This window comes from Saccostrea echinata, unplaced genomic scaffold (genome assembly GCF_033153115.1).
Source record: "Saccostrea echinata isolate AGI-Se365-2 ecotype Australia unplaced genomic scaffold, CSIRO_AGI_Sech_v1 ptg000054l, whole genome shotgun sequence".
Classification (NCBI taxonomy): Eukaryota; Metazoa; Mollusca; class Bivalvia; order Ostreida; family Ostreidae; genus Saccostrea; species Saccostrea echinata.
The window spans coordinates 67246609-67274271 of NW_026889803.1; the positions used below are offsets into that span (position 1 = coordinate 67246609).

Genomic DNA, 27663 nt, shown 5'->3' on the forward strand with positions numbered 1-27663 from the left:
ATAAATAAAGAACTTAAGTGCTATATAATCGAATATACAATAGAAAAATATTTACATTTCAGTTCCCATATCAAAATGGAGTAAAAATTGTCCACAAAATTACACAGCACAAGCTCAGCAGCCTCGGATTCGGATGTAGCGCTCCAAACGCCGGAGATATCGACCCCAGAAACGTAAATTGGAATTCACGGCGTACTCAGTTCTAATGTAGTCTTTGAAAATGGCCGTCTCTCCTTGAAGGTAATACCGATATCTAGAAAAAAGGTAAAAAAAAAGATAAAAAGGTTATTTCTCTACCAAATCAAGATATACGGATATCTACAAAAGGGTTATACCTAAATTGACAATAATGTTAAAATACCGATATCTACATAACAGAAATACCGATATCTAGATAAAAGGTAAAACCAATATCTACAAAACAAGAAAATGCCAATATCTACAAAAAGGTAATACTGTTATCTACAAAAAAGTAATACCAGTGTCTACAGAATGGTTATACCGATTATCTACAAAAAAAGTAATACCGATATCTACAGAATGGTTATACCGATTATCTACAAAAACGTTGTACCGATTATCTACAAAAAGGTTATATTGATAATAACAAAAAGGTAATACCTATGAATTAGAAAACTCAAATACGTTACCATTTTATAACATCCAATTCTTATTTGAAATAACATTTGTATGTAATAAAATAACTTATTTTTTCTATAGAGAGTTCGAGTGGTTCTGATAACCTTTTATGTCCTCTCTCGTCTGTGTACACGATGATCTTTTTGCCGTATACAAAATAATGATGGTCCACTTCTAAATCTGTTTCACATCGGAGGTTCACCCAGAACTCTATCTCGTCATTCCGCTGTATATTACCCTCCCCTGTTACAACGAGAGGTAAATTCATAATTACACAATTAATAATTTTATCAATTATCAACCAAATAGATAAAACATTCATATTTTTCCAGAATTCTATTTTCCAGCAAACAAACTTTTTACGAGTTTTCGTTCAGATATACCTGGCTTGATGACAGATTTGACGTTGGAGGAGAAAACCAGATGGTTTCCAGACACGATAACATTAGTTACCTCTATCCTAATAACTATAAAATAAAGAAAAAATATAGAGTAAGGCTTTCTCATGAATATTTCTATCTATCTCTGCGCCAAGAACTCAGATAAAAGCAGATATTCATGCACTACCGACCGTAATCGTACAGGTTACACGTTCTCTGGTATAGCTGGGATCTCGAGATCTGTTTGTACAGTAGTTTGGCGTCCCAAGATTCGGCACACGAATCTGAAGAGTGTTACAAAGAAATCTTTTTTTTTGATGATATGATACATTAAATACTGTACTCCCTGGGTAGCTAAATCATCACATTGACCTCAAAACAGAGCAATAATTGTTTATATTTAATTACCTTCAATGCACGTGCAGTTACCCCGGCTGCAGAAAATGTCTAGATCCGCCACCTCGTATTTTAGACTGTAAAATTTCACACATCTTTCCTCTGTTATGAAAAAAATCAAACAGATTGACCTCAATTTGAATCCCGTGTATTCAAATAAAAAATCAAACAGGTTGACTTATATTTGAATCCCGTGTATTCAAATAAAAAATCGAAATAAGAAGGTTACCCTCTTGGTAGTAGTCGTATATTTCTATTTTTGCAGACTGGAGGTTTTCTACGTCAAATTCTCGGACCACGCGGAACTGAAAGCACAGATCGTCTAAGCTGGGAATCTACAATAAGAAATCAATTAAGACAAACAAATGCGTATGTTTTACCACGAGTTTCAAGAAATCTTTCTTACAAAACATGTGGAAACCTTTCAATAAAAGTCGATTTTTTTAAAAAAAAGTCTCTAAATGCAGTAACAGTTAAGATTTATTTTAGCAATATTAACGACACAATTAGAAGAATCATTTAACAAGTGTTATGGAATTAAAAAAAATTATTATAACGTTTGAAAATGAACATACATTATCCAGGTACAGTGTAACTGATCTCTTCGATACTTCGTAGTTATCTGCAACTCCGCTAGATTTTATCTTAAATAAAAATAACGTAAAAACTGATTAAAAGAGAGAAACAAACATGCTCTGTAAAATTTCCTGTTACAATGACACTATAACAAAAAATATCTTCCATAGGTCGCTCTCTATGACACGGAATAAATACCTTCTGGAGGTCGCTCTCTATGACACGGAATCCCGTTGGTAGTCCAACATCCACCACTGGCATATCTAGTTTTCGGTATCCAAGGTAACTGTAAGGAGGCAAAACTTGAATTAGTTACAATTGTTATTTCCCCGAAATTTTTACTTAAGAAATATATTTTTGGCGTTTATGACTTGATAACCAACCTGGAAGTGCGAAAGAATTCGCTTAAGCGGCTGCCATTCCTTCTTTTATATTGGGGTACCCATCTCTTCTACACAACCCCTCTTATACCATCGAATAAAATTTATGAGACTTTCACTGAATCTTTATTACATAGTGTCATTGTGCCCCTTTTATTTTACTTTTTGATCGGGCACATATTTTGGGTTTCCCATGGCAAAACATGAAAACTGCCACTCTTTTTATGAAATCGGGGTTACCCAACTCTTATCTGCAACTGCTCCCATATCACTGAATAAAATTTAATGATACTTTCACAGAATCTTTATAATTACAAAGTGCCAGAGTGACCTCCTATTTTACTTTTTTGATTTGACACATATTTCAGGTCTCCCATAGCAAAACATAGACACTGTCATTCTTTCTATAATTTCAGGGACACCCATCTCTTATCCGCAACTCCCCCTATACCACTGAATAAAATTTGAAGACACTTTCACGGAATTTTTATTATATACTGCTATTGTGCACCTCCTACTTTATGTTTTGATCGGACAGATATTTGGGCTTTCCCATAGCAAAAAATGGACTCTTATGAGAGTGGGGGTATCATTATGTGAGCTCAGTGTTCACAGTACCTCTAGTTGTTGTAAAAGTTTATTGTTCCCATCCGATTCCGACATCCGTGTTCTTAACCTGATTTATTCAAATATTCGCACTATTCACACATATCGACTCATACTATAAAATTATCATTCTAAAGGCAAAACCTTAGTTAAAATTGATAACATAAATAATTTTAGATTTAACTAGTATAATTTATTGGTACTACTTGAAACACACCTGACACATATTTCTAGGCAGACGACCCGTTTGCTTGTCTGTTGCCCAGTGGCGGATCTTGTTAAGCGAGAGGACAGACCCCGAATTCTGGGAGCGAGATCAGGTACATTGTATTTGTCTGAAACTTCCGAAAACTCATCAGGATCTACGGGCGAACAATAGCCACAGACGTCACAGTGGAGGCTAAATATAGATCATTCAATAACACTCTTTAAATAAAAAAAACTCATTGTTAAAATAAATGCAGTTTAGATACAAATAAATTTTATAATTATAACTAGAAAATGTCCTTTATTTAACTAAAACATATTTGAAGCCATGAAATAAGGTTTTTTGGCATTAGATTAAAACCGTGAAAATGAGGATTGAGATCGAAGGCGAAGCCGGATACCTACTCGTCAGGAGTGAACCCTTTCTCCACCAATAGGTCCAGTTTGACGGGCTTGTCGAACACCTCTACACTGAACTTACAAAGATGGCTCTCACTGACGTTCACATTATACCGGACCTCCACGTCCATCCGGGCAACTCCATTCCCACGGGAAACAACGCCCAATTTTCCATTAACAGGAACCTTTCATACAAAAAGAAAAATAACTCAAAGATTGAAGAACGTCATTTCATTCATTTTTGTCATGTGATATGACATGATTTTGTCGTTGCCAAAGAAACATTAAATATATCTTTAGATAAGCTCTTAAATTGAATTTTCTTTAAATTTAATCACACTGCTAAACTTTTACAGCCATATACTCACATTGTCAACAGATTTTTGAACCAGTGCGTCGTGCTGCGATAAAACTAGATCTTTCTGGAAGCCGGAATTACTGGTACTGGACAAAGAAATGTTAAGGTTGATGTCTCTAGCATACGTCCTTATGTTGTACAACGATAGAGCATGGAGAGCTACCACCGTATCCTAGAAATCAAATTAAAAGTTGTTTAAGACTTAGAAACCGAAGAATGTTTTGGCACAAGACAAAGAGACTTAACAGATCTATGAAATATAGTCACTACTGGATTGACCATCATCGCATTCTTACAAGACTACGAATTGACTTACTATTTTTGAAGAAATCAATGAATGCAAATTTACTATAAACTTATTACATGCAATTGTCTTCCATTCTACCTGTGTTGAAACAAATTCTTTTGATGACTGTCTTTTATCTAGCAGCCACTCCACTATATTCTTGCTATATTCCAGATCGTTGAGCTCTAACTGTGCAAGTAGAGCATATGACGTCACTTCCACATTGATGGCAGGGGTGTTTCTACGATACCATGGTGACGTGTATACCTCACTAACATCCTCAGTTTCTTCCTCCCAGTACCTGAAACCTTGTGAGTGAATGTTTAGATAACGATCAGTGAGAGGCTCAAACAAACAAAAAACTATATGGGAGCTGAGCAAACACGGACCCTTGGAAACACCAGTCTGGCAGAGATGGGATCAGCTGCCATAGAGTAAGCATGCCCTGTTCACCGGTCACACACCCCTGGGCCCTTTGTTTAGATCGGATAAACGGAGTATTAAATCCGTTGGCAAATCAGTATGAAAGGTAAGGAAAACAAATCAGTATGAAAGGTAAGGAAAACAAATCAGTATGAAAGGTAAGGAAAACAAACAGTGATCAATCTCATAAATCCAGTGAAGAATACGAATCGTGGACAGGGCAAAAAAAAAACAAAAAAAAAACAACAAACAAAAAAAAACAAAAAAAAAAACTAAACAAAACAAAACAAAAAACAAAACGAATCCCTTGAATCAGGTGCTTGGAGGAGTAAGAGTATCCCCTGCCGACCAGTCACACCCGCTGTGAGCCCTCCCTATAGATGAAGTAAACGAATTAATCCTTAGTCAAAATGTATAAAAACAATGTCTTAAGAATTGGTGGGAAACATGTCAGTCATAATACGAACCAACGCTAAGAGCATTCTCTTGAATACCGAATCAGTTGAGAGACATAAACCCCCCCCCAAATGCAATTGATATTGGAATATATTGCTACGTATATAGATAAAGTTGATGGTTGAAAAGTTAAAGTCATCCTGTTTTTCATATTTATTATGTAAAATATCCAAATATGAAGCAGTTGTGTGGCAGACCCTGTGGTGTGTTTTTTTTCGAGTTCATAAATAAAAATGAATATTAATTGATAAAACGTCGTATATATATCTAATTGTCCACTTGAAGACCAAAACAAGATTTTTCTTCTTATGTGGTCAACAGGAGATGCTCTCTCCTCCTAGGCACCTGATCCCACCTCTGGTGTTTCCAGGGGTCTGTGTTTTTGCCCTGCTCACGATTCGTTTTATTTACTGGATTTCTGAGATTGAAAACTGTTTTCAATACCAATTACATGCAGAAGTTTTTGGATAAATTTTGCTTCATAAGAATACAAAAATAGGTCTGCTTATAGAGTATAATTTGTGCCCATACAAATTCTAACATATTGTCGGAAGACCCTGGTTCTGGGACCAGTAAACATAGCTAAATCACTTTCTGCAGGGGATGCTCACTCCATGGCACCTGATTCCACCTCTGATGTCATAGAGGTCCGTGTTTGCTCTGCTCCTAATTGTAATGTTTAATGGACTTCTGAGCTCGAATGCTGTTCGTTATCTCCACATATTTCATTTCTGATCTAAGTATCGATTTTACAAAAGGAGTACATAGTGGAAAAGTGACACTGAGATTAAAGGTGGGCTCATCCAAGTTTTACGGCCCCCGAGCCTGGTATCCAAAGACTTCATTGATAGTGTCAGTGAAGAACTCCACATCTTTTTATTATTGACTTCAGAGTGCTTGTGTAGAGAGTCAGACTGATTTTTAACAAAGCAGCTTTTGAAGATGACTAATCACAAAATATGAAAATAAAAGAAGCAGTTATCTATGATCTCAAAAAAGCATGAATTATAACGAGGAATGGTTGTATAAAATGTTTTTATGTAATAGGTTTTGGAAAAAATATGAGAATTCCATTTATAAAAAAATTATTGGAGATTTTTGATAATCCACAATTGACCTTCACAACATCCTGAAAATGTTGTTGCACATTACAATCGAGGTTTTTTAAGTATAAGTTTCATACCAGACATGAAAATGACGCACTTCTAAAGTCAGTTGAAATAATGAGCTTGAAAACAAAAACTATGTTTTTGCAAACTTTTTTTCAGCCAGAACTCTTGTTTTATTGTTCATGCAATCCTTATTATTTCATAACACCTTTAGTCTACTACGGACGGACTGTTGATGAAAAAAGGTGGAAGTTGGAGACAAAAGGTAGTGTAAAAACCTAAAAACATGCTGTCCTGCCGTAACAGCGACTGCACAGCCACTGCCGTGACCAGGATTCGAACCTGGGTTGTCGCGGCCACAACGCGAAGTACTAACCACTATACGATCACGGCTATATGAACAGCTGTGAACGTTTTAGAGACCAATGATATAGAATACTGATACGTCATTTACCACGATAAGTGAGTTATTTATTTGGAAGATATCCTTTGAAAAAATTATTTTTCTTTGAATGATGAAACAATTTCTTATAGTAGTCAATTTATAAATGAAGATGTATCAACCCTCACAGAGTTTTTGTTAATGAAGTCTTAACAGCCACAATTTATTTATGCTGATGTTGATGCTCATTTAAATTTTGCTTCAGATAATTTTTCATTATAAAAACTAAATTCATCTTGGCGTAAAATGACCGGTATATCCCGAGAAGATATCCTTACGTTTTTATTATATAATTCTAAGTAATTGAAAGAAAACTAAAACGCTATCTTTGATTACTTTCTAGTGTTTTTCTACTTGAAATGTGAGGAGAGTATCCTTGACATAGTTGCAATAAGAAATCCTTCAGAATGATACTACATTAGATAAGAGAATGGACTTTATGGCCGGCAACATTGATAAAGAAAGACAAATCTAGTAGAATAATCAACAGACGTCACTTACATATATTGCCTAAATTCTTAATTCTTATAGTAAGAAGATATAATAGGTCCAAAATGTCCTTTATTTGGAGAAAAAGTCGTAAACCAAATTGACAATTTTAATCATCAAGAAATAGCTCTTATTTTTTTACTGCTTTTGTGAAGTTAAATGACCTTTTACTTGTGGTTTCATATTACAAATTTCTAAATTCTCCATTGCCACATATTAAAATTGCTGACCAAGTGTTACAATTGTTTATCAAAGACCATACATTGTTATATTTAAAAGACTAACAGCTTTAATAAGATAAGGATGTGCAAATTAAAGAAACACAGAAGTACTTTAGAAAAAAAAATCTGGTCTTCTACAATTTCAAATGTTATTATTACATTTCGATAATCTGAACTGATAGCGTTCTTTCATGTTGCCATAGACCATAAAACTATGAAATAACATTGAAAATATCCGTTAGTTATCTTCATCTCAGTTTCCTTTGCATTTCTGGGTCATTTTTTTTTATTGCATAACAGGAGAGACTTGACCTTGAAAAACAGTTCAATCCCAATAAATGTGAGCTTGAAATTAAAAATGCCACAGAGTCTGACACATCTGTTTCATATTTGGATATTTTATTAGAAAAAGACGTTATTGGTAATCTAAGAATCAAGCTTTATGATAAACGTGATGATTTCAACTTTTCAATCGTCAACTTCCCTTACTTATGTAGCAATATATCCTTATCACCTGCATATGAGGTCTATGTCTCTCAGTTGATTCGATATGCAAGAGCATGCTTTACGTGCGAATAACTAAAAAGAGGCAAGCTATTGACAAAAACGTTGATGAAACAAGAATATCAACAGTCTCGTTTAAAGTCATCATTTTGCAAGTTCTATGGTTAATACAATGACCTTGTCGGCAAATACAACATATCATAAAGTCAAATGCTGACTGATGTTTTTCATTCTATTGTTAGGTCATTATTTACACACTGAATTGTCTACGGATTTTTCCGTTTTTCCCAATCGGTATTCACGGCGGGTGTGACCGGTCGGTAGAGAATGCTCACTCCTCCATAGCACCTGATCCCACCTCTGTTGTTTTAGAGGTCCGTGTTTGCTCTGCTCCTGATTTGTATTGATTCAATGGACTTTTGAGCTTGAATACTGTTATTTCCATAATTCATGTAAGAGAGCTTCCATCTCTAGATGTAAACGCTCTCACAAAGCGTATGAAGCATTTAAAATTTTCTTTAATTCTGTATGATCTACAAGGTAATCAGCTTAGCAAAATATCTCTGTAACGGTAAGGTAGCAATGGGATTATGGATCCGGTCGGCAGGGGATGCTCACTCCTCCATGGTACCTGATCCCACCTCTGATGTTTGGAGGTCCGTGTTTGCTCTGCTCCTATTTTGTATTGATTAATGGACTTTTGAGCTTGAATACTGTTCGTTTTCTCCATATATTTCATGTAGACAACGAACACTAATCAAGCTCAGAAGTTCATTGAAACAATACATATCGGGAGCAGAGCAAACACGGGCCTCTAAAAACAGGATGTAAATGTCAGGCATGAATTCAGAGAGCCGATTTAACTTCTTACTAGTATATAACACCTCAAATCAACGAGATTAAAACAATCTCAGTAACTGTAGGAATAGGTATTGTGAGCACTGAGCCTACAAAATGATACACCCTGCACCAGTATGAGTCTGTTTTGCTATGGAAAACCCCAAATGTCTTTCCAATCAGATCATAAAATAGTAGGTGCACAATGGCACTATGCAAGAGAGATTATGTAAAAGTCTCATAAAAATTTATGCATTGGTATAGGAGGATTTGCAGATAAGAGATGGGTACCCCCAGTATTATAGAAAGAATGGCAGTGTCCGGGTTGTGCTATGGCAAACCTCAAATATCTGTCTGATCAAAACAAAAAATAGGAGGTTTGCAATTGCATTATGAAAGAATGAATATGTAAAAGATTTACATTCTCATTGCTTGATTGTTTAGTTGTATTCCGTCTTCAAATGTCTGTTAACATAAAATCGCCTACAATTATCACTACCCTACTGGTAGTGTGCTAACATAAGTAAGGACTGTCCCTTCGCCAAGCGCTCGGCATAAGAAGTGAAGGTAGGATGAAATCTTAAAAATCGAGGACACCTGACACGGCAGACATTGACACGACAAAGATCTCTCACTGAGTGCCGGGTAAAAGTCTAAATTTGAAGCCCTTCACTGGTATATGGTGACGTCTCTATATGAGTGAAAAATTCTTAAATGAGACATAAAACAACACACAATCAGTGAAATATGGAGATAACGAAAGTATTCAAGCTCAAAGTCCATGTAGACAATACAAATCGGGAGCAGAGCAAATACGGTGGGATAATGACCATGGAGGAGTGAGCATTCCCTGTCAACCGGTTACACCCGCCGTGTGCTCCTTGACATGACCAGGAAAACTTAAAAATTCGATTACAATTCAGTGTGTAAATAATGACCAAGTACAATCAGTATGAAAAACGTCAGTCAGCATTTGACTCAATGATATGTTGTATTTGCTGACAAGGTCATTGTATCGATCATAAAACTTGCGAAATGATCATATCAAACGAGACTGTTGATATCCTTGTTTCATTAACTTTTTTGTCAATAGCTTGCCTCTTTTTAGAAATGGTTCATACGTAGAGCATGCTCTTGCGTATCGATTAACTGGGAGACATAAACCCCATATGCAGGTGATAAGGGTATATTGCTACATAAGTAAGGGAAGTTGACGATTGAAAAATTGAAGCATCACGTTTATCATAAAGCTTTGTTGTTAGGTTACCATTAAAGTCTTTTTCTTGTAAAATATCCAAAAATAAAACAGATGTATCAGAATCTGTGGTATCTTTTATTTCCAGCTCACTGGGATATATCGAGTCGACATACGAATGGAAGTAACTATTGTTAATTGATAATACATCGTCGATATATTCAAATGTCGAGTTGAAGGCCACAGCAAGTGTTTTCTTCTTTTCATGTAGAACTTTTTGAATAAATTCTGCTTCATATGAATACAAATTGGAATTGGTACCCATGGAAATTCCAACAGATTGTTGGAAGACCTGATCTCCAAAAGCTCCATAGATACTGTCAATAAGAAACTCAAGCATCTTTTTATATCAACTTCAGAGTACTAGTGTGTACAAACAGACTGCTTTTTAACAAAATAATAAACTCAATCAATCAATCATACAATTCCACCATTCTTTGTCGGAATCGTTTTTAAACATAAGAAATAGCTCGTTGAAAGTAATTACAAAAATATATGTGTATATAAATCCTGATTCATAATATCACGAGAGCATTGGCCAAGAACTAGAGACGCCCAAGTCAATAAGCAAAAGTACGTGCACACTAAAACATTTAGGTGAAATAGAGGCAACTCGGATGATTATTATCCCATTCGGTAACGTAGTAATGATGCAAGGTGATTACAACACTCATTGCATTTTGATTGGACTTTTACAGAATCTTTATTACATAGTGCCAGAGCGCCTACTATTTTACTTTTTGATAGAACAAATATTTGGGGTTTCCCATACAAAACATGAACTTTGTCATTCAACACATGTAATTATCATTGGGGGTACCCGCCTCTTATCTGCAACTTCCCATGAACCACTGAATGCAATTTAATGAGATTTTCACAGAATCTTTATTAGTGGAATTGTGCGCCTACTATATTACTTTTTGATCGGACAGATATTTGCGGTTTCCCATAGTAAAACATGCAGTTTGCCATTTTGTTAACACAAGTTCTTCTAAACCCTTGAATGAAATTCAGTGCAACTTTCACAGAATCTCCTTTACATACTGCCAAGAAATGCACTTTGCCATTATACTCATACAGGGAGCGTGGGATATCATTTTGAGCTCAGTGTTCACAGGAAATGTTTTGAGTTGAATTTATAGAGCTGACAAAGGAATGCAATTTTATAATTTATAGAACGTCGTCGATATACATGTATATGAATATTGAAATGCAGTCCACAGCAATTTAAAAAAAAATATATAACAATGGTAATTATTATAAATAATGTTGACCTTCTACTTGTAAGACATCTACAACGTGGTACTGTCCATATAATGAGGAAAAAAAATCAATTCTTTAAATGTAATTTTTCTAACCTAGTAGTTGTTTGTAATTTAAATTACAGATGACAAATGATTCATTCGCTAACATGTTTTTGAAATATAAAGATACATATAGATGGAGGCACAATAAGAATTGCCAGTATTTCCCCTCAACTTTTGCAAAGAATCTTCACCAATAACTCCGGTAAGGGAGACCTACACGATGACTGAAGTCCAGGCGAGCTAAAAATATGCTGTCCTGCCGTAACAGCGACTGCACAGCCACTGCCGTGACCAGGATTCGAACCTGGGTTGTCGCGGCCACAACGCGAAGTACTAACCACTATACGATCACGGCTATATGAGCAGCTGATTCACCTTGACGTAAAGGAGAAGAAATTTTTAAAGGTAAGGTTCACGATGAATGATTAATCAATATTCCTTTATTTCTATACATGAGCCCTTTAAAGTATTTCTTTTACTGTTTTTCGTGGATGAAGTATGAAGAATTTTTGATATGTTATTTTGTCTATTTACTTGTTTTCTATTTAATTAAATTATTATATACTTATATTCCTCAAGTTATCCTATCTAGGTAAGGTAAAAAAAATATTCAAGATTAAAAAAAGTTATAAACAAAAATGAAAAGAAGAACATAATAATCAGCAATATGTCTTTAGATAAAGTGTACACATTAGAGATAAAATGAAGAGTAAGCTGGTATTTAAATTTATTAATAGGAATATTACCGTCGATTCCAGTTGTCGTGAAGAATTTATTTTTAGCCAGAAGTTTTAATCTTCTATTGGAGGCGTGTACTTTGTCGCTATTGGATAGGTCGAGAGCGTATGTAGTTATAGCTAAGGAATAGGGCCTCCTGGCGTAAAATAAATTGTTCTCTAGGTACCGTACTGCCCTCTGTATGTTGATGGCGGATCCCTGTTGATAAACACATAATAGTAGAAAAAACGAAAATATTTACTGTAAATTAAATACTCCTGCTATAAGACTTTCATTAACTGTCAATGTTTAAAACATTGACATTGTTGACTATTTACAAATAAATGGCAATCAACGGAAAATCCTGCCAGTAAAGACTAGACTATAAATAAAGAATATTTTGGTCGATGTCAATTTTTAATTTAAATGTTTATGTAAATTGTATGTGATTGAATTGTCCTTGAAATTTATTCTTTTTCTAATGAAAACAAATCTTAATTAAAATACTGTCACTTCCAGAAAGTTATTGTTACATGCATGTTAAGTGTATAACAGCGTGAGAAGTTAGTGTAACGGCCATTACCTCTGGTTTACAGCTACATTCCTTAATAGAAATCAAGATGAAGGCAGTTCTGGAAATATCACCAATATTTCCTCCCTAGAAAAGCATAGGTAAATATCTAAATAAAAATGCATCAAATCCATCTCAGAAATGTAATATTTTAAATGAATATGTGAAGAATGGAATAAACTATTATTCTAGTAACTTTTGAATGGAGTATTTAATATATTTTAATTAAGACAGCAGTGATCGGCCATGTGATGAAATAAATCCATTATGCTGCTTTTTTTGGCCGTGAAGCTGTATCAATCGTCTCAAAATACATTGAAATACAATATGCAGACTAGTGGTATATGTATTTGTACATATGATATCAGAACACACGAAAACCTGAAAAAACCCCTTACACCTGCTATCTTATAACTTTCTACTCTGTGAATTGTCTAACAGATGAGCTTTTTAGGAAGACTTAAAATTGTTTTAATTCTTCCTTAGTGAGCAAAGAATAAGAAACAACAGAAAAAAAAAAATTTAGAATTTTGGGTAGGTAGATTATAGCAACGAAAAAAAAAAGGAATTATCAATAATTTTCCATAGTTGACACAGAATGAACAACTAAAGAGGAGAAATCAGTTAAAATATTTTTTACAAAGCATAGAAGGAGCAAACTCGAAAAATCACTTTCAAACCAAACTAGTAAGCATAGAACTTATAACAAAGGAACAGAGATTATCTACAATCTCTGACGCAGTTTTCAAGAGAAGTTATTTTAAGTCTTCTAAGAATGTGGAAAGAGCAACAGTATGCAAACCCCAACAATGAAAGGGTGTAATCTGACCAGCATTTCTTTATGATAGACTGGTGATTCGTCATCGAACGCTCCGTCAGGTCGTTGTTTGGACAGAATATAACGGATTCCAGAACACATGATCTGTTCATCAATGTGGTAGTACTTCTGGGCTTCACAGAGTACCCGCAGTACAAAAGCAGTCAGCCTGTATAATGTCAAATAAAACTTAAATGAACGAACATACTAAAAAAAAAGACAGGTATACTTCAATAACAAGTATTTATGTAAACATACCACGTACTAAGATATGTTTTAATAACAAGTATATATGTAAACATACCACGTACTAAGATATGTTTTAATAACAAGTATATATGTAAACATACCACGTACTAAGATATGTTTTAATAATATATACGAGTATGTAAACATACCACGTACTTAGAGATGTTTTAATGTTTATATAAACATACCACGTACTTAGAGATGTTTTAATATTTATGTTAACATACATCGTACTAAGATATGTTTTAATACCACGTACTTAGCGATATTTTAACATTTATGTAAACATACCACGTACTTAGAGATGTTTTAATATTTATGTAAACATACCTCGTACTAAGATATGTTTTAATAACAAGTATGTATGTAAACATACCTCGTACTAAGATATGTTTCAGTAACAAGTATTTATGTAAACATACCACGTACTTGAAGGTTTGTGAGGCCATACTGCAAAAGAGCCGTTGGTTTTTCGAAAACGAAGTAACTTCTGGAATCCTGTTGAAAAGAACAAGTGATTGTCTTGACTTGTAGTCTTAAGAGTGGTCAACACCAGGGTCTATGTCAAGTAATTTGAATGAAAAAGCATGAAATTTTACCTCTACTTATGACTCTCTGGCCCCGCACTTTATGATGGTCTTGAATTTGGTTTGTTCCATGTAAGTATTTCAGTGCGTACACTATTGGCGCCAAAGTGATCATCGTTTGTTCCCCACATCCATGAGGAATTCGATTCAACAGCTGATCTACGTCATCAATAACCGTCATTACAACGGAGTCCATTATATTACCTAGATTTCAAGACGTAAGGGAGAGAGTACGATTCACATTACTCATCTTAGATGACTTCGTACTTTTTCCGATAATGAGGAAATTCGCGAAATGCAAGTAGCAGTCATTTGTGTAATAGTATTAAAAAAGAGGACTTTATCACAAAATCAGTATTAGGAACCGTGTTCTTTTTATGAAAGATGCTACAAATAAAAGCTGGTTTACAGTTTATAATCAGAGACCTGTGGCGCCTGCCTGGCATTGCTCGGTCCCTGGAATGGTATCTTTTGGAAGGACAAGATCTACATCTGTCTTCTGCAATCCCAGAGTTGTTTGTGGATGTGAAACTAAAAAAAAACACGTCACTTTTGTATATTCAATTTTATTTAACGGTAATATATTGCTTTTACGGTTAGTATCAAGCTATATTATGCCTACTATTCACTCGTAAATCTCCTTGCAATTGTTGTCTTCCCTTCTGAAGATGAGGATCAACCCAGAAGGATACAGTTTTTCTCTCTTCCTTTCCCTCATTCTACAAAAAAATCTCAGTCACTAAAAATCATCGCTTAAAACACTCAAAGAAAAAGTTGAAGGAAAAAAGTCTACTCACAATCACATAGACGATCTTTCGCACCAAATCACCGACACCGACAGATCTTACGATGATTTCTATTGGATATTTCCCAGCACGTAGAGGAACTATGGGAAATCTGACAGTTTCTGCATCATTGGAATGGACTCTAACGGATATCGTACCGGTTTTAGAGGAACAGATTTCTTCGGTTGTGTTCATATAGATTCGACACTAATATGAGAAATTTAAAACAAGTTTTATGTATTTGTAGCTTAGTTCACTTAAACAGAATTATATGTGATTTATTTCTATTTATGCTTTTTTGAAGTTTGAAGAACAAGATGTGTTTGTGAAACACTGATGCCCCCGTATGGCAACTTATAGCAAGGTTTAACTTTCTCAAATGCAAATCAAATATGTTGGTACCCAAAGTAAGGTCTTATCTCGAGGAATATACCTGTGAAATATGAAAGCCCTAACAGCAACCATTGAATAGATATGGAAAAGGTTCAATTTTTTCAAAAGTAATTCAAACATCAAGGTCAAGGTCAAATGGTCAAAATTAATGGTGCCTAAGGAAAGGCTTTCTCACAAGAAATATACAGATGAAATATGAAAGCCGAAGCACCAACCGTTCAAAAGTTATGACCAAGGTTAAAGTGTTTCAAAAGTGGGTCAAACTCCAAGGTCAAGGTCAATGGATTACAATTGTTGGTATCCAAAGGAAGGTCTTGTCACAAGGAAAAAAACATGTTAAATAAGAAAGCCCTAGCAGCAACTTTTCAAAAGTTGTGTCCAAGGTTAAAGTTTTCGAAAAGTAGGTCAAAGTCCAAGGTCAAGGTCAAAGGGTCAAAGTTGTTGGTATTCAAAGGAAGGTCTTGTCACAAGGATTACATATGTGAAGTATGAAAGTCCTAGCACCAACGGTTTAAAAGTTATGGCCAAGGTTAAAGTTTTCCAAAAGTAAGTCAAACTCCAAGGTCAAAGGGTCAAAGTTGTTGGTATCCAAAGAAAGGTCTTGTCACAAGGATTACATATGTAAAGTATTAAAGCCCTAGCATCAGCGATTCAAAAGTTATGGCCAAGGTTAAAGTTTTTCAAAAGTAGGTCAAACTCCAAGGTCAAAGGGTTTAAGTTGTTGGAATCCAAAGGATGGACTAGTCACAAGGATTACATATGTGAAGTATGAAAGCCCTAGCACCAGCCGTTCAAAAGTTATGGCCAATGTTAACGTTTAACAAAAGTAGGTCAAACTCCAAGGCCAAGGTCAAAGGGTCAAAGTTGTTGGTATCCAAAGAAAGGTCTTGACACAAGGATAACATATCCTAAGTATAAAAGCCTTAGCACTAACCATTCAAAAGTTGTGTCCAATGTTAAAGTTTTCCAAAAGTAGGTCAAACTCCAAGGTCAAGGTCAAAAGGTCAAAGTTGTTGGTACCCAAAGAAAGATCTTGTCACAAGAAATACATATGTGAAGTATGAAAGCCGTAGAACCAATCCTTCAAAAGTTATGGCCAAAGTTAAAGTTGGGAATTTTTTTTGCAAAACTGGGTCAATCCCAAGGTCCAAGTCAAAAGGTCAAATATGGTGGTACCCAAAGAAAGGTCTTGTCACAAGGAATACACATGTGAAATATGAAAGCCATAGCTCCAATCAATCAAAGTTATGGGCAATATTAAAGTTTTTGCGAACAAACAGACAAACAAACAGACAGACAGACGGACGGACAGGGCAAAAACTATATACCCCGAATCTTCGATACGGGGGCATAAAAATAAAATAATAAGAAAAGCATCCTAGTTATCAGGCACGCTGGATAAAAAGAGGGAACTTCGAAATACTTTTTAAAATTTTGAAATAAATAGCTGCTATTCTCTTACAGAAAAAGAGAGAATATTTTCTTAAATACTGTTACATATTTGTCTGTGAAGGACGCAATGCATTTTTTGAGATATCTTTTAGGATCTTTACAATTAAATTGTTGGATTTCCTGTTATTTATATTCAGTATCAAAGCTTACTGGCAGACTGGTGTTTCGATAATTGTAAATGGTGGCGCGGATCTCGGTTTGTTCCATTCTAACAATGCTGTAGGGAAGGTCGACATCTACAAAGAAATCTTGGTAAGCGACAATCTCAGCAGGATCCGCCACACACAGTCCGTGAGCAGACGACAGGGAGACTGCGTGTATCACGTGAGTTGTGATGGAGTGGGGCGTCTGTAGGAGTTCGGTGTGGTTACCATCAGCACTGTAATAATAGGGTCTGATTCTTATTGGTGTTTTCGTTACTTTGTTCGATTTCAATAATATAATGCATGCATAAAATTAACACTCAGAGCGAATGTATGATACTTGACTTCAATCTCCAAAAAAAATGAAATACAAAGGTTTTTATATCCCTCGGGTATTATAAATCAGCACCACTTAAACAATTTGCAAACATGGCTAAATTTACCAAACAAAGTTATTTTTGTAGATCAAAATAAATATCTTATTTGATAAGGCAAATTAGGAAATTCCTTTTTTTTCCTCCGTAACGTGATAGATGCATCAATGTAATATTTTCAAGTTGAAATTGATAAATTGCCCTTTAAGACAAGAGGTTATGTGTCCATGCATTTAAAGTTGTACATGTATTTATAGTTTCGTACATATAAGGATGTTTAATTTCTTACAAAACCTCGATCAGTTCTTATGCAACAACAAAGTTTTGCAAGCCATCTAACATTATAGCAATGCATCGCAATTCAATTAAAGACAAATGACATTGTTATTTAGGGCACATGCATGGAGAAAGTGTAATATCTTTCAAAACGTGTTTGTCTTTTTGCGAGAAGCAGATATCAAATAGCAAATGTTTTTGAATTCACTTCAAAGGTTTAAAAATCATATTTCGAAGCCCCAAATGAAAGTTACTACATTTAAACCTAGGAAATATAGATGCATATTTCAAATGTTATTATCCCATCCCTTGCTGAGGGATATGCTTCCTTAAGTATACATAAGAAATAAAACATAACGATTTTGGTGGTATGTAGATATTAGCTAAACTCTGTAATACTGTTATGATAGCATCGGTAGTCTGGTATAACTTGGTTGGTATAACTTCGCCTTTATTCCTGTATTTATTATATAAAGCGTAGAACGATAAACCTTTTTTTTCCCAGATTTAAGGAACACTTACTCTAAGTTTGCTTCCTCAAATAGCCAGGATTCCGGGAAATAAGATCGCATTAACAGCTGTAATTGACTATCAATATCCCGGAATGTGTATTCTTTTCCCTCATCTTTTACTGTCTTTCCTAGAATCGTGACAATTTGATTGGTATAAGCTTAACGCTGATAATTATATCCAGATCGCCATTCATATTAAGTACCCACCTGTAGAACAGCGTAATATTTTTTTTGTTTGGTAACAAAGTTAAAAATGAAAAATTTAGTACAGATCGTATTTATGATGAGCTACAAACCTGGGGAAGGTGGGCCAAACGGCAAAAAGCGTTTGCAACATTTGTAGAAAACTTTGGAACAACCTGTACTTCCGGTTATATTAAAAACCGTTTTTCCTTCTTCAAAACATTCCAACTGGTTTGTAATATTTCTCCCAAAAAGATCACCAGCCACACAACAAGGATGTGTGTCAATTATATTGGTCAATTCGTCTACAAAATATATCACATCATTGAAATTTAAATTGTTATCAATTTCCTCATGCTCAAACAGAGAATAGAATGCATAATTTCAAATGTAAATCATAATAATTATTCGAACATGATCAAAACGTTATTCTTAAGAAAACTTAAAGTATACCAGATGAGCGCCGCCTTCTGGAAATTCTGTTACAACCTGTGTCGTCACGGCGCGATACCCGGATGTAGATGTTGGAGATCACCGTCAAACCAGAATCCTTCATGGTCAATTGGATATCATAATTGATATTGAAATTTAAACAGTATACTAGTATATGAAAAAAAAAAATATTCAGGAGTTTTTTTAATGACAAATTTTGAATAAAATATTTAAGTCACCTGGAATATTTGATGAGAACTGTACCCTCCCCCGGATCCGCAGTCCGTACTGTGCTTGTCAAAATCCTCAAAAAGCTGCAAACATGAATAAAAAATAAATATATATAACAAAGAAGAAGGTACAATTTTAGCTTTATTGTGCCCTAAAAATTTAATGTTTTCTAAAAGTTTTGAAACTGTCTCAAATATTAGTTGAGTATATGACTGTGATAAATCAGGAAAGAATATGGCATGGAGGAGTACCATTCTTGAAATATGACGTCATTAATTTAATGGATTTCTCTATTTTAAACAGAAAAAGCCTCAAAATGACCCATTTGAAGGGTTACTTTCCTTAAGAAAATAGTGTCCACAGCCGTCGCCCACTTTATTTTTCAGATATGTTGTGTAAAATTCTACGAAAAATCAAATATCTCAAAATCTTTGTGGGGATGCCTGTGGACAATATTATCTGAAAGAAAATTCCATTGAAAATTGGTGTCTTATGCAACTTTTAAGGAAATTACGGGAAAATGCACAAGTTCATGACGTCACAATTAGCATTTAGAAGGTCATGTGAGAAAATGGAATTTCAATGATTCAGAAAGCATGAGTTTTAATTTTTTACATCACTTTCATTTTTAAGAAAAACATCGGGCAAGATTTGTATTGAAACCGTACCTTGTTCTTAAAAAAAATTCTTGCGTTAACATATTAAATCAACAAAGACAATCTAATCATATGAAAACTTATTTTTGTGTTTTTGACAAACAAAACATGTTGTAAATTCAAAATGTGCAGCACAGAATTGTTGTTTATGTAGTAGCTGTGTATAAGAATTCATATTACAATATTCCTGACTTAAAATCTTTATCATTTCTGTTATAGTCTTAAATATTTATGATGAAGTTACCATTTGTTTTGTCAGAAACCCTTTTTCTTTCAATAGATAAACAGCTTTATCCACAGCAACGAACCCCACCGTGCTCCCTGGGGCCCCGGTCACTCTCAGGACAGATGACTCGCCTGGGAGGACTACTTCATCATCTACGCTGGTGGTAAGCTAAAAACAAACGATTTGTACTCAGTGTTTGATGGTACATTACATGTACACTGGTGTCTAACTGTTTTATATGGATCATTTTATCATATTCTTTTCCACTCATCTTGATGTCCTTATGTCCAAAAGGTATTAACATGTACAAGGTCAGACAAAAAGAAGTGGTTATAAAGGACTACATTTTGATAGGTTTTTGTAAAGTTTGTAAATTTCTTATAATGCTTTATGGTTGAATGTCTTTGTTTTACCTCCTTAGTTTTACACATGCCCTCGATACTCATCTCTACAGAGTCTGATACAATCTCCTGTCCCAGAGGAGTCTGTTTGATAAAATAAGCTAGGATTCTACACCGAGGTGTCATGGCGGTTTGTATAGGTATTATAACAGCGTGGATACCGCTGTAGATTGTTACGGAAGCGGAAGTCAGAATCTTTCCCTGACCCAATACCTGAAGAAACAGAGAATCGTCAAGTACTTAAAATACAGCTTGTCATCCATTATTAAAGAGTGTTATTTTTTGTAGTGTATACACTTAAAGCACTTTACCATGTAGGTTACGTTACTCGTGAATATTTCACTTGTGAAGATGATGACTTGAATGTTGTCTTGATTCTGTAAGAAGAGCAGATATGGTTTAAGATTGACCTACATTTCTGCAACACTGTCTTGATTGTAATGCTTATTCCAGAATTTAAGATGTCTATATTTTTTCATTAAAAATTAGGTCATATGTCAAAGAATACAAGGAAATGTATTTTGTCGAGCGTATTAATACCTTAGTAGCCTGGATACTAATATAGGCACGAGATGTTGTTCTCATTGCATTGATATCCACCGTTAAACTCGCTTGTTGACCTGCTTCAAAGCGCATGTCTTTTGTTTTAATCTGAAAGTGTGACAATTTCTTTATATTTACAAATTACGAATATTTTTTTTACTCTTCTTTAATATGTACAGTAACGAAAAATACCCTGAACTGTATCCTCTCGTCCAGGGTTCTTGTACTTATCGTGTACACCACCCTTCCGTCACCATCAGTCGTCAGACGCTGTGTAGGGTCCTCCTCCGCTATACCATATTTAGACGTACGAGTTGTAGCCAATGAAAGTGGAATATGTTTGGCTTTATGACGATTGACCCAGTTGGTATGTATCTATTAATGGTAAATATTCCAATATTGCAGCAGATGTAAAGGTTTGAATAGGTTGGTAATAAAAGTATTCTGTGTACACATCAATTTGAGATTATTATTTGTACTGAGTAGACATTTGGGAAACGAAAAAGAACAAAGGAACTTAAACTATTTACTATAATTGCTGAATTGTGCTTACTTGGAGTTCATGATTCAATCCTGGTTTAAAGTAGAACCTGGTTCTTTCAACTGATATTCTGAATGGTCGCAGTGCAAACACAACTGACCAATCAAACGCCTTTTCTTTGCGGCCTGAGGCTTGATCCATCACCTCTGCCTCGATATGTAATCTGGCTCCGTCTGGAAACCAGTATGGTTGTAGACTGTTTGACACGTCTTCCATACTGACATTGAACGTGGCAGCACCAGAGGAGAGCTACAACAAATACCGGCGTATATTGTAGCTTAAATTATTTTATTAAAATTTTAAGCAAAGTTTATTTCATACAATTTGCCTAACTAAGCCTTTCCCCCCTTTGCTTTTGTTTACGTTTACCAATATTATGCAATAGACATGCTGATTTTCATGTCCATCAGTCATTGGTCAATATGTCAAGAATAGCTAGTCACGTGACTTCTTATCTTTCGATGGTCCCGGACAGCGTCAGTACCAAGCTTTTATTGTCTTCATTAATCCATAGGCTTACTTAATAATCATCGATCATCCGATTTGTTTGTTTGTGTATTTACTTTCAGTGTACTTAAATTGTGTTCTTGACGATGTAATTCTGGGAAAAACACTTCATTAATTAGTGAAATTGCGATATTAAAAAAAAAATCAACGTATCTCAAACAACTATGGCGACCAGGAGAAGTGCTAAAAGACAAAGAACCTCCGGTGATTCTCTTGACATGACAAATTATTTAAATTGGTCCGCTGTTGTTCTTCGCGAAAAACTGTTAGAGGCTAATATAAGCGCCTCTTCCAATTTTCCTATCTCTGTGTTGCGGAAATTGCACGTGGACAACGTGTTGGGAAAAGATATTGACGCTTCAAACAGTCAAAATGAAAGCAGGGCCATCGATGTGAATGTGACGTATACAAAGCACTCAAGTTTAGTTAAGTTCCATGTCCAAACTAGCATATTTATAGAATCATGGTTAAATAAAGGTTTTACCATCTGGTTAAGTCTGAAATGGCACAACTCATATCGACCATCGACTTGAACTCCCAGAGAAACAAACGCCTCACCACGGACAACTTTTCCATAGACATATCTGTAAGGAAGTGAATATACAACTGGCTTCTAGGCTGTTGCTTGAAAGCTTTTACTTAATAAGTGATCGAAATATCCACTGAATAAAATGTTACTACCTGGACTTGACAGTTATTTCAATCTGATCCGTCGTGGGTAAGATTATCTCTGTATCCCCAACGTCGATGTCTACGGAAATTCGAGGCAGCACTGTAAGGAAAAAGTAATATGATTATTTAGCTTTGTGAGGTTAAATACATGCCTCTAAAATGACCCACTCACTCCAAATATAAATCTTTACCATATTCCGTGACTTCAAACACAGCAGTAGTCTTGAGTGCATTCTGTAATGAAACACTGACATCACACTGAATTATACTGATATATTACAATTAACAATTTAGACAAGATTTCATTTAAACAGGTCAGTGAGTTATTGCTGATCTTTACAACATAAGGTGATTGCTATTTATGACTTCCTTTTGATTTTATTGTTTTAAGTTTTAACTCTAGCTGTACATTAATCTCAAACTACATTATTTGCAAGAGAAGCCTCTATTGTCCAGTTGTTGCCAAGGAAAGGAATGTCTGGTAACTCAAATGTGTGGGCGATAAACCGCCTGGACCACGTGGAGTTCCACCGTTGTACTATAATGCCCTGAGGATTCTTTAGAAAACATTAGATAAAAGTATATTAAAGCCACTGCTCACTATAATTGTTAAATTAAAATATTTCTATCATAAAATTGCATTTAGGGTTTAAACAGTACCTGTTAATCTGCATTAATTTACCTTGACATCGATAAGTATAGGTTTTGAACTAGGCAATCTGTCCTCATTCAGCAAAACAACTCTGATTTTTACTAAAAAAAATAATTAATTCAAACGATTACCTAATAAAATATAAACAAAGGATAAAGAAACTTCGCAAAGATTAGTGAATATTTTTTTCATTTATCTTAACCAATCCCAATAAAACAAACAGTTGTTACCTGAATACTGCCCTTTCTTTTTTTTAAAAAATTATTTTTGTTTATTTTTAAGGTTTTTCTACCTTCTTGATCAGGAGTATAAATTGGTTTGTCTGTCTGTATGAAGATAAAACCGGAGTCCCTGCTAACGAGGACCACTGATTCTTGTGAAAACGTCATTCTTGGATCGGTAGAGGTCGCCACCAGATAGGCGTGTTCTACGTCATCACTGCTGTTATTAAAATGGGCGTTGTTGATTCTCAGTTTCACTCTGTTCATACCTGCAATAATACAAATACATGTATAATGAAGATATTTCTTTAAAAAACACGAGAGTTTATTATTCTCTTTACTTCATGACTCTGATGTCAATTTAGGATGAGTTAAAAGCTATTCATATAAAATATTTTGCATTTTGAATCAATAGAGAAAAAATATATCCCAAACAGAAGACTGCAATTGTAATTCGAAGAGAAAAATTATTTCCCCAAGGTATTAGCTGAGGGATATTAAAGCAACAAAAATTAAAAAAAAAACACCTGAAGAAGCCTTGAAATCGACAGTATGGTATGTTGTTTCTCTGTTAGGATATTGTTGTAAAGAAAGCCGCATAGAGACATTGTCTATATCAACCAAATCCACAGTCACTGTGACGTCACAATCCACACGGAACACGTCTGGCGCTGTGATGACGTATGTTGGACTGAAATCGATCAGGTATGTGAATAATGAAATGTATGGAGATAACGAACAGTATTCAAACTTAACAGTCCATTAACAATACAAATTTTGGAGCACAGCAAATACGGACCTCTAAAAACATCAGAGGTGGGATCAGATGCCATCGAGGAGTGATCATCCCCTGCCGACCGATCACACCCGCCGTGTGCTCCTTGTCATGATCGGGAAATAACGAAAAATTCGGCGACAATTCAGTGTGTAAATAATGGCCTAATTAACTTTTATTAAAATGCAGTATTTAATTTCTATTTCATTCTAACATGTATATTATATACATTAACATTAATACATATATATATGTATATAACATATATACAATGTATGTATATAACATATGTACATATACATTAATTAGAAAAAAAAATCAATAATTTCAATTTGGTGTGTCATAAAAATGAATGCATCACTCCTTATCTTTCCTTTGTTTTCACACAATTGTTTTAAAGTCACATGCATCGTTTTAAAAATGAATGTGTATCAGTTTATAGATTTTGTTTCATGATACTTGAATAAAATTACATCAAATGAAAAAGGCAAAGAAAGGAAATATAAAGATAACTAACAGTAATCAAGCTCAAAAGTCCATTGAAACGATACAAATTTGGAACAGAGCAAATGCAGACCTCTAAAACTACCAGGTCAATCGCATCAGTACCAGAATATACGAATTGAGAGATAGTAGCTAGAATCCATATTGTAATTTAATGCACCAGTCTAATTAAATTAACGATATAGGTTTGATTTTGAAAATTAGAAATAAATTAAATAAAAATTTCATCCTAAACTTTCAATGGAAGCTATTTTTTTTTTTAAATATATATGTAATGAAATCATACTCACTTGAAAAAAAAAGTGGGGGAAATTATGTTTCAAAGAAATTTGACGATAACGAATAGTAGTTAAGCTCAAAAGTCAAATTATTAAAATAAAACAATACAAATTGCAAGCAGAGGATACATGACCCATGAAAACGCCAGATGTGGGACCAGACCTTACATTTTGTATGAGAAACATCAGTTAACTTTCTACGTAATGGGAGATTGTATGTGTTTGTACGTAAAACATGCTCCTGTTCATCGAGCCAACTGGAAGACATAATCACCTTATGTAGATGATAATGGTATATTGCTACATGCTTAATAAATACTAAGTAAAAAATCTTGTCGCCCATTGAAAGGTCCGGGTTTCTTAAGTTTGGACCTTTTAAAATGAGAAATTAAGGTAGTACAACTTCTGATCCTTCATTTATGTAGCAATATACAATTACCACCTGCATATGGAGTTTATGCCTTCCAGTTGACGCAAGAACGTGCTCTACTATAAACAATTTCTAAAACGAGGCAAGGTATTGACAAATAAGTTGATGATATAAAGATATCAAAAGTCCCGATTAAAGTCAACAATTCGAAAATTCTATGGTCGATTATAATGATCTTCTTAGCAAATACAATCTGTCGTTAAGTCGAATGTTGACTAATGTTTTTCATTGAATTGTGTACGGATATTTATACTCGCCTGATCGTGACAGGGAGCACACGGTGAGTGTGAGCAGGCGACAGGGAATACTTATTATTATACTTATGATGTCACCTCTGATGTTTTAGAGGTCCGTGTTTGTTCTGCTTCTAATTGGTATTGTTCCAACTGGTATTGGACTTTTGAAGTTGATTATACTGTTCATTATTCCCATATTTCATTGTTAACTGAATTTAAATCATTAGCTATGACGTGTCGAAAAAAGCTGCTATAATTAAATCATCACATATTCCTGAACGTGTAGAAACTAAGTATCCTATCAAAAATATATATGTAAGATCGTTTTCGAATTTGAAAAAATATATATATTTATATATTTAAAAGAGATATAGGATCTTGTGATAATGAACTATAAAATTATATAAGATTTTAGAATGCTTTCACTTATGCTATAGTTCTTTGATACTATAAATATTGACAGGGAAGATATCGTTAAAGCAGCTGTAGTATCTTAAATTGTTTTGAATCACAAATAAAAACCTCCATCTCTCACAGGAAGTAAGTCCAACAATTATATCATTAAAGTGTACTTCAAGGAACTAGCTCGTATTGTTATCTGCGTTATAAAAAAAGCATCTGAACTCAAACTAAATAGTAATTCTAGTTACTCCCTTATGCAAAAACAGGGACAAATAAAGAAAAAAAAGTTTCTTTACCTAAATTTTTGTTGTATTATGCATTTCTTAAAATCCTCTTTCTTACAATATTTTTTGAAAAAATTCGTCAATTATTGATAAATGGATCAAATGCATGGATAATTTCGGAAAATGAATTGCCACAATTCAGATGTATAAATAAAATTGCTGAGGTCGGTACTTTGTTTTTTTATTTACACTGACATGTTTCAGAAAATGGTTTTTCATTGTAACACGGTAACAATTTGTACAATATTTAATATAAACAATATTTATTTCTGAAAGGAAATGCTATTGCACAGCGGCCATATAACTGCCTATTTAAGTCCTCTCCTCAAATTAGTTTCATATGATTCCACTCATAATGGCATCAATTTTATACGGATTACATTACGTTTAGAAGGAAATGCTGATTTCTGCATATTTAATCTGAACAATTCCGGAGTTCAGAGTGACAGGCAGTAAACGTTATTAATTAATAACAGATAGCAATTAATCTTTAAACTTTGAAAAATTGTTGTAGTCAGAATGCTATACTATGCAGAACTTGTGGTTGCACGTCAACTATTTATAAAACGCTAGGGTTGCTGAAATACTCCTCCTAAAACCTGAATCCACCACTGGAATTTTCGGGGGACCGTGTTTTATATCCTCAGCTTTGTATTGTTTTTAGTTTTTTTTACCCCAGACCGATCGTTGTTCGCTCTCTTCACTTTATTTTTCATTTTCAGTTTAGCTATTGTTTTTACCTACAGTGGCTAAAGGGATTCTTTTTTTTATTATACTTCATATAAGATAAATAAGCAGAAGAATAGATGGTTTAACATAAAAAAATCAATGAAAAGAAAATGTTCACAGATAATGCAGGTATTAGCATAATTCAACAATAGCGTAAATAAACCACATACCTTGCCGAGACTTGTATGGTGGTCAGAAAAAGACAGAATAATACCTCAAACATCGTGAAAGATTTGAAGAGAAATGTAAAAAGAAAGGGCATTATTTTCAACTTCAATCCTCCACATTGATGCGTGAACACCCCATCATGATTCCATGTAACGTTTTGATAAACAAATTCTTTCTGCTTCTGCTGGTGAATGTTTTATTTACATCAGATTGAATCTGGGATTCATAAATCATCTTGATCTGTGGCTATACAACATATGTGTCATTTTAGATCTCCTAGCATTTAAATGTGATGTTGCAATTTCAGTTTCATATCAGAAGTATCTTTTTTCTCAGACAGTTTTATTTAATGCATGTTGTTACCAGATTAAGGAAATACGTGGCATCTGTCTTCATTAACAATTTTTTATATTGTAATTTGAAGGCGTGGCTTAGATTCACTTTCT

General features: G+C 34.4%; 1 protein-coding gene and 2 non-coding genes across 3 annotated transcripts; all 3 read right to left on the reverse strand.

Annotated features, from left to right (window-relative positions):
- Positions 1-27310, reverse strand: LOC133206394 (complement C3-like). Its single transcript, XM_061342356.1, has 39 exons — positions 27220-27310; positions 23939-24102; positions 23483-23680; positions 23221-23291; positions 22964-23095; positions 22730-22772; positions 22548-22638; positions 22351-22450; positions 21372-21608; positions 21011-21193; positions 20816-20926; positions 20587-20652; positions 20288-20488; positions 19893-20042; positions 19001-19075; positions 18783-18879; positions 18443-18634; positions 18157-18274; positions 16992-17220; positions 15009-15203; positions 14834-14930; positions 14638-14742; positions 14224-14415; positions 14047-14122; positions 13388-13544; positions 12571-12645; positions 12017-12206; positions 4327-4535; positions 3952-4113; positions 3590-3768; positions 3195-3377; positions 2190-2277; positions 1991-2059; positions 1645-1750; positions 1428-1517; positions 1211-1303; positions 1023-1106; positions 744-882; positions 1-253 (listed from the first exon to the last, which is right to left on the reverse strand). Exons 1-39 carry the CDS (start codon positions 27270-27272, stop codon positions 115-117), a joined length of 5139 nt encoding a protein of 1712 aa, XP_061198340.1. The 5' UTR covers positions 27273-27310; the 3' UTR covers positions 1-114.
- Trnah-gug (transfer RNA histidin (anticodon GUG)) lies at positions 6537-6608 on the reverse strand. The gene has a single exon. It is a non-coding gene; the product is annotated as a tRNA-His (tRNA).
- Trnah-gug (transfer RNA histidin (anticodon GUG)) lies at positions 11554-11625 on the reverse strand. Its single transcript has one exon. It is a non-coding gene; the product is annotated as a tRNA-His (tRNA).
- Positions 27311-27663: the final 353 nt, after the last annotated feature.

Excerpts from the sequence above, each read along its gene's own strand:
- LOC133206394 (XM_061342356.1), bottom strand. The coding sequence starts at position 27,272 with ATGTTTGAGGTATTATTCTGTCTTTTTCTGACCACCATACAAGTCTCG. Across the intron at positions 14,123-14,223 it reads CCAGAGAGTCATAAGTAGAG|GATTCCAGAAGTTACTTCGT; the intron begins GTAAAATTTCAT and ends TCTTTTCAACAG. Across the intron at positions 254-743 it reads GACGAGAGAGGACATAAAAG|ATATCGGTATTACCTTCAAG; the intron begins GTTATCAGAACC and ends CCTTTTTTCTAG.